The sequence below is a fragment of the Austrofundulus limnaeus genome, unplaced genomic scaffold (assembly GCF_001266775.1).
Source record: "Austrofundulus limnaeus strain Quisiro unplaced genomic scaffold, Austrofundulus_limnaeus-1.0 Scaffold208, whole genome shotgun sequence".
Classification (NCBI taxonomy): Eukaryota; Metazoa; Chordata; class Actinopteri; order Cyprinodontiformes; family Rivulidae; genus Austrofundulus; species Austrofundulus limnaeus.
Window position 1 is genome coordinate 620356 of NW_013952610.1, and position 7713 is coordinate 628068.

At 37.1% G+C, this 7713-nt stretch overlaps 1 protein-coding gene and 1 non-coding gene across 2 annotated transcripts in view; one reads left to right on the forward strand and one right to left on the reverse strand.

Annotated features, from left to right (window-relative positions):
- The first annotated feature begins 2992 nt into the window (after positions 1 to 2992).
- On the forward strand, positions 2993 to 3064 carry trnaa-ugc (transfer RNA alanine (anticodon UGC)). The gene has a single exon. It is a non-coding gene; the product is annotated as a tRNA-Ala (tRNA).
- A 3973-nt stretch (positions 3065 to 7037) lies between these two features.
- The window catches only part of LOC106525005 (meiosis 1 arrest protein), a gene marked incomplete at its 3' end in the record, with an annotated part of 7479 nt that continues 6803 nt past the window's right edge, over positions 7038 to 7713 (reverse strand). The window contains 1 exon segment of the mRNA XM_014019076.1: positions 7038 to 7203. Within this exon segment, the coding sequence (XP_013874530.1) occupies positions 7038 to 7203 (166 nt within the window).

The following is a 7713-nucleotide window of genomic DNA, read 5'->3' on the forward strand; positions in this document are numbered from 1 at the left end:
CGGGGAAAATGGAGTCGTCTTACCGTGGTTGCCAGACCTGTTGCGGCTCAATATTGATCCATATATAAGGCGCACCGGATTATAAGGCGCATGATCAGCTTTTGAAAAAATTTAAGGCTTTTATGTGCGCCTTATAGTGCGGAAAATACGGTAGATATAATAAGATTTTTTCCTCATCTTTTTGCTTCTTTTCATTTGATTTATGATTTGTGTATTTTTGTGTATAGATAAAAGGATGAGGCTAGGTTGCTGCTACATGTTGGAAAGGGTTGAAAATGTTCTTGATTGCAGTCTCTCCTGTAGTTAGTATGGGTGTAATAATAGTTGTGATCGAATTAATAAAAAAACTGAAACATCCGTGCTTTGAAGTCAAAATCTTTAACTGAAATCAGCTGCATTCATCAGTCAGATGAACATCAACGGTGTGATCAATTCCTGAGTAATGAGATTGAAGGAAATGAGGAAGCACAAATTAGATAAAAGTGTCTAAAAATGTTCACTAATCCTGAGTATAGATTCTTATCTACAAATCATAAATGCAGCAAATGGCAGCTGCAGTGTGTTCAAATGTTTCATTTCTGAGCATAAAAAGGACTGAACTTCTAAGAGACACTGTGAATTTAGCTTTTTATAATGCTGCTGCAAATACATTTTATAAATACCAGTTTACAATTTTAAAGCACCCAACAGAGTTGAAACTAGGGGTGCAACGGTTGCAGTTTTTCTAGCCAATCACTGATCTTCAAAAAGCCGTATTTTCCTTTATCAATTTTGGTCCACACTGATTTTTATTTCTAATCGACACTGTCAGGTGTTATATGATCTCTATACGCCTTCATTGTTCCAATTTTATTTTAATGAAAACATTGAACAATACTTGAAAACAGCCCTCTCTCACAGCGGAGCAAAAGGAATGTAGTGGCTAATTAGCCGAATTTTGGTAGGCAGATAAGATTGGCTTCTTAAGAAATATGTCAAATCACAAAAAATTTTCAAAATCTGGCCAATCGATTGGCCAGCTGATTTATTGTGCACCCCTAAAGCTGTTATGTTGTTGCAACTACATTAATGCCTCTGTGTGAAGGGCATACGTTATAGTTATCATTTACAGTGGCTCCTTTGACATTTAAAACCCAGGTCCCTCTTGCAAATGAGATCTCAATCTCATTGGGGTTTTATCTGGTTAAATAAAAGGAATTAAATTAAAAATAGTAATAATAATAATGTGATTGTGTGTTTGTAAGTGTTTGCCTGTCTTTTTGGAAAACAACCACTGAACCGCTTGACAGATTTTAATGAGGCTATTAGACAGTAATAATTGGATGTACCTCTACAAGTGTTGGAGTCAGCCCAGTTTAAGATTGGTCTCAACTCAGCTGCAGCATTTTTGGAAAAGGTGGCAGACAATGGTGAGTGTTTTGTGACTTTCTCATTTATTTATGTGTTCGTGTTAATTTTAGGGTGGCCACACTGTGACGACCCGATTACATCGAGGCAACAATCACATTTGAAACTGTTAAGAACGTGTACGGTCGAGTTGGGCTGAATTAAAGCATAGTGAATCATGCCACACTGGACAATGTAAAAGTAGCTTTAGTGTCTTTCTTTCATGTATGAGAGGAAAAAAATTACTTTCAAGCTGAACTAGAAAAGAAGGCTATTCATGAGAGACTGATGGCTTCATTGGTGGAGGATTCGTCAGTGCATAGGATAATACACTATCTGTTTCAATAAGCCTTCTTCAGATGGTGCTTGAACAGAACAATGGCTGTTTTTAACTTGGATTAGGTATATGTGGGCGAAATAAATGTTTTGACTCAGAGTTGGTGTTTAAATGAAACACATTATTTGACAAAGCTGACAAGTAACGTGAAAAAGACTAAAATAATTTGAATATGTGTTTGTTGAAATATGAGGAGGAAACAAATTTAGTGAACAGTTTGAAAAGGCTTTACAGGAAGCTTTCAGACTCCCATAAATTTTTATAATGTGGCATAAAAGGGATAAGAGCAAATAAATGCAAAACGCGCATCCAGCTGCTTATGAATTCAGTTTGGTCTGTTGAATGGATCAAGTCATGTCTTTGATTCTGAGTAATCACTTTGAAGGTGTCAAAGGGATATTCCACTTTCTGCGGAAAAGTTCTGAGGAAGTGTTGTCCTAAATGTTAGAAAGCTGCTTAAATGACCTGGGTTTGGAGAAATAAAGCCTGACAGTTTGTCCAAATTCAACCAATACCAAAATGGACTGCTGCAACCTAAAACCAACTTCAAGCTTAAAAGTTTCATAGCGGTTCATGCAAATTCTATATCATAGATTTTTACACCATCTTCCATTTTGCAATAAACATTTCTTACATTGAATTTTGTGGACATTAGCACAAACAATGGCAGCAGCAGCTTCCATACAGTCCAAGGTCAATTCCAGCTGAAATTTCATCGAATTCCTGTCCAAACAAGATAGAACTCAACGCCAACCGTTGGCTTTCGTTACTGAACTACTGCCATATTTATATAACCTAAGGTTGGGCTATGATGGCAGCCATCTTGGATCACATGACCTTGCAAGTGTCACTAGGGCTTGGACATTAAGTAGTGACCAACTAGTTTTGTTGGAATCATCACAGGCCTTCATTATTTAAATCATCTCATAAGATGAACGGACTAAGGGACGGACAGACAGAGGGCATTTCTATGTCCCTCGCCTCGGCAATGGGGGACAATAACAGTATAATACAAAATTGACAGTGCTGTAAAAGGTTTAATAGTAGCAGTTCCTTGAAACTCTTTGAAGGAATGAAGATAGGAGTTGCTATAAAACTGTAGCAATCTGCTTTGGAAGAAACCATTTAAACAAATGGGCCTTAGTAATAAGGCGGGACCTAAAGCCCTAAACAAAACCAAGGTAAGTCTAAATAAAGACCCACATGAGCCTACCTTCCTATCTAGCCTCTTAAAAACAGAACAAGATAGTAATGGGTTCAGGTACAGGAGGGGATGTAGCTCAGTGGTAGAGCGCATGCTTTGCTTGTATGAGGTTCTGGGTTCAATCCCCAGCATCTCCAAGAGAAGGTGGTAATCCTTAGATTTCAACAAATAATTTAAGGTGTTGTTTCAAATGCTAATAAGTAAAAGCCATCATTTCAATGGACAAGCTTTTAAATTGGATTGATTCCTGACACATAAGAAAAAGCAGAAATCTTTCACTTCTCCCGCACCAAACAATGTTTCTGTGTTGTTTGTCAGAGTCAGTGTCCTCCAGTTCTGACAATTACTTCACAAAATCAATCCCAATTCTTTTTTTAAACACTATTGTTTCTGTTTGGATGAACTCGGCTCGCATGAGGAACACGAACAACTGCGAGCTGCGTTAAGAAAATAACCCTGAAGGTTAAAGCTTGAATGGTGTCAGCTGGTTTGCTTCTGCTCTTAAAAAGTCATAACAACAGCCAAAGGAAGAAAGTGGAAGTCAGTTCATGTCTATCTAGTGTGGGCTGAGGAATGTACTGCCTTATTTTAAAGGTTTTAGGAATTTCCTCATGCATACAGAATTCACGGTTAATCAGAAAAAAAAATCCATCTAATTATCTGCTCTTTACTTCACATTTACACATACCCAGTGTGTATTTTACTGTGCCACAGAATGTGTAAACACAGGATAATTAGTAGTTTTTAAAATGCCAGGAACAAACGTACTTTTTTATTAAAGACTAGGCCTCTCTCATTTTGACATGATTCCTTCACTGAAGTGTGAGGATTTTTTTTAGGGAAATGGCTCAATAAGGAACACAATAGGAGGGCAATGAAAACTAAATCAGTACTGAAGAAGTCCACACCCTTCAGAGCAAAACACTACGTCTATGTATTATGGTGTTTTCAGGGTGCTTGTGATTTTACAGCCCGTCTAAAATCATAAATCCTATTTTCATCAAACTCTGGTCTCATTTTTAACAGAGAGGCCCAAAATCATTTTGTGGAGAGACTGAATCTTCAATCATGAGTAGTAAATGTTTTTTGGTTGTTTGAATGTTTTTAACTTTGCTTTCACAAAATAGGACATGAGTTGCACTGAGTATTTTTTTTCATTTGGTTTTATGTATTTTTAATAGGAACAATGAAGTTTACCTAGTTTCATTTTTTTTATTTGCTCCAAAACTTTGCTGAAGCTTTTTCAGTTCCCAAACTTTAGAACAATCTACCTTCTACGGTTTGACTTCTTCACTACTTCACTTTTAAAAACACATTTGTTCTCATGGATATTTAACCCCCTGTGAGCTGATTTGGTCTTTTTCATGGTACTTTTACCTTCATTTATGAGATGTTTTATTTAAATGGGCTTTATAAAGACTTGAGTTGACTTCAAGCTACTGAAATTAACAGTTTGCTGAAAATCTCAAAGGAGCTCTTCACACAGGGTGGGGCATCTTGTCAAGTCTAAGCCAGAAACTTTCACATTCAGAAAGAAAACCCCAAAAACCACACGTACCATAACCATTCCTGTGCGTCTCCCTCTGCTACACCCTCTGTGTGACCCATTTCTGTACCATCTCCCTGGTGTTCAACAGAAAATTTACATAACAGACCTGCATTCAGGAACATAAGTGAAGGTTTGACAAAAATTGATTGCCAATTTTCAGACACTTGCAGCCTTTTCTTGTCCCTTTATTCCTCACTTTTACTTTGTTTTATCTTAGATTTGTTTCTAGCAGGCTGCTGTGCAGGACGGGCAAATAACCAAAATATCATTTTGTGATTTTAAGTAATTTCCTTTTGTTTATTCTACGCAGGATTTTAGAACCTGTTTCAACCATGAAATAAAATAGTGAGTGAAACAACAGTTGGCGTTTGCAAGGTTCACTTTTGTGCAAAAGGAAAACAATACTACCCCACCCACTTCCTGTGATATTCTGCACTTGCTGGAGCGCTTTCATTCCTCTCGTCCTCGCTCTCACGCCCAGAAACTGAGCCAAAATAAATTCAAGAGTACGCCCAGAGCCAATGCTGCATCCAAACCTTTCAGTGAAGAGACGAGTGACATGAAAATTCACAACCAAAAGTGGAGAAATGACAAAAAATAAATAAATAAATAAACGATTCAATGAGAATGAAAATTAAAACAGAAGAATTGCTCTGGATTTCATAATTAAGATTTATGCCACATCTTTCCAGCTAGCATTAATCCAACCATTTCTTCCTTTTGGGGTCACTGGTATCCATGCAGGTTGCAAGTCCATCACAACATCACATAAACACAAACAAACGTTCACACCAAGGAACAATTTATAATTACCATTTAGTCAAAGCTAACGTTAATGTTCTTGGTCTGCGGGAGGAAACCTGGTTGAAATAATGTTTTATCTAATTTGACAGTACGTGAGTTCATTGTTATTGTTTACTAGGGCACACTGCCGTCTGGAATCCTGTGAGATTTAATTTGTTTCAAAGGGATTTCCTGTTAGCACAACTGACCAGAAAAGAACTGATGGGTATTTTGCTGATTAATGCTATTTTGATTACTACTTAACATAGTGTGTGTGTACTGTCACCGGCGAGTTGCTTTGCCATACAAAAAATGACGTTTGCCATCCAAAAGTACATCATTTCACGTAAAGTTGGTTCATTGATAGTAGTCTAAAACCACAATTAGATGTCAGTGGTGGTGAAAATAAACATGTATTGGATCAAACCTAAGAGTCCAGTGTTTAAATGCCTTTTTTGTAATACATATTAATGCATTTTTGGAAAAAGGACACTGATAAAATATGCAAAAGAAATTTTGTATCAACAAAATTGTGAAATTTTGTTGAGATATTTGCATGTGAAGTAACAAGAAGTGATGTCAAAGGGGAATGTCTGAATGTAAACAGAGCATTGCTACAATAACTAACAACACAGACTGTAGAGAAGAATCGGATGTTTCTTTAAAGCCACTATCAGAGAGATAAAAAGTCAGAGTTCAAATAATATTGTTTTGATAAAAAAAAGACCAGAGAATTTTCTTTCTTAAAGAGTTCCCTTTTGATGTCACTTCCTGTTTAACTTTCTCTGAGCCAAGTTAAAAAGAAAACCTGCCGGTTATGAGACAAAATGGGTAAAATCATGTGCAAGTTCATTAAATAAAAAAATGTCTTCTTTTACTTTTTGTATTTGAAGAATAGGCATGTCACAGGCATAGTACGCTTACAAACAATCTGCATGTGTATGATGAAAGATTTTTTTACAAATTCAACTTTATCCTTTAAAATCCCAGAGATGTCTTGATCAATATAGTGTCAAAGTTAAAAAAAGTATGCATGTTGGCACCCACTACCATGCTTTATCAACTGCAGAGAGAACCACGTTATGTGGGACATCACTGGTCCAGTAGCAGCACTGGTAGTGACATTATGAGGATAGATAATGTATTAACAACATGTTTCTGTCATAATCATGGTTTAAACGCCAGTAAAAAGTACTACAAACTCAACTGAATAAAGGTCTCACAGATTCATTACAAACATGTTAAAATATATACATATTTATCAAACAGACACTGAGAAAAGATGGCAATAAGCTTCTCTCATTGTAATCTACAAATCCAATAAATACAGAAATATTTTTATTCAGCCTACTTCTGCAAGAACACTCATCATGACTTCTGGAGAATTTCATATAAACGCTCCATAATTGTCATTAAATATACACACAACACGCCCACGACTCAATTAATTTTAACACGTCTTAAAAGCTTCGTTTTGATGCTACACCATAACATCAACTCCAAATATGGAAAGAAGCAGGAACATTTAATGGACAGAACTAGGACAAAGTAAAACCACTTTCTTTCAGATGTTATGTAAACGCTGTGAAGAGGAGACGAGGACAGAAAGTTTGCAGGCATTATTACATAACTTAAGTGTGTCAGACAAGAAAGTCTAACTCCATCATTAGTGGGGTGGTTCTAATTCACATAAATGTATAAATTCAACCCTGTGTGTTTATGTGGCTGATTATGTGTTGTAATTTTGTGTAAGTGTTTCTTCATGTGTATATCTGTACCTTCGGTCTGTGCGCCTTCAGAGGAGAGACAGTCCTGGTCCCAGTCCCCTGCACCAAGGATCTGAACAACCAGGAGTCGCCTCAGTGATCCCAGGTCAGAATCTTTGAGCCCGGTCTCCAAGTGCTGGACCACGCCACGTCCCGGCTGGCACGTCACCACAGTAACCTGGGAGCAAAACAGATTCAAATAAACTAATCTAACAACTAAAACCAGGCAGTGAACATGATTTAACTGCATCAAAATCCTGACAGAGAAAGATTTAAATACATGAACACAGGACCAGTGTAACGGTGAAATTATTATCAACACAATTTAGCAGTTGTGTGAAATGTGCTGTGTCCAAACAGTAGCTATAATCCATTATGAATGTCAGTTGATACGTTACTGGTGAATGGAAAGAAGTTACGCCAAGATTAACCTTTAATGTCCTGATGCATCTCAGTAATCCAGGTAAAAAATCAAAAAGAAATAAATTGTATAGGTCTTCTGGACGGGTTCTCTAATGAAACGTTTCGTCTCTCCTCCAAGAGACTTCTTCAGTCTGAGAGTTTCAGGCAAAATTCAGGCTTTTAAGCCCTGCCGCCATGTGACTGATACTCACATCACATGGCTGTCATTGACACCTAATTAACACCTATTGTTAACAGGGCGGCGGCATGGTGGCTCAGTTGGTAG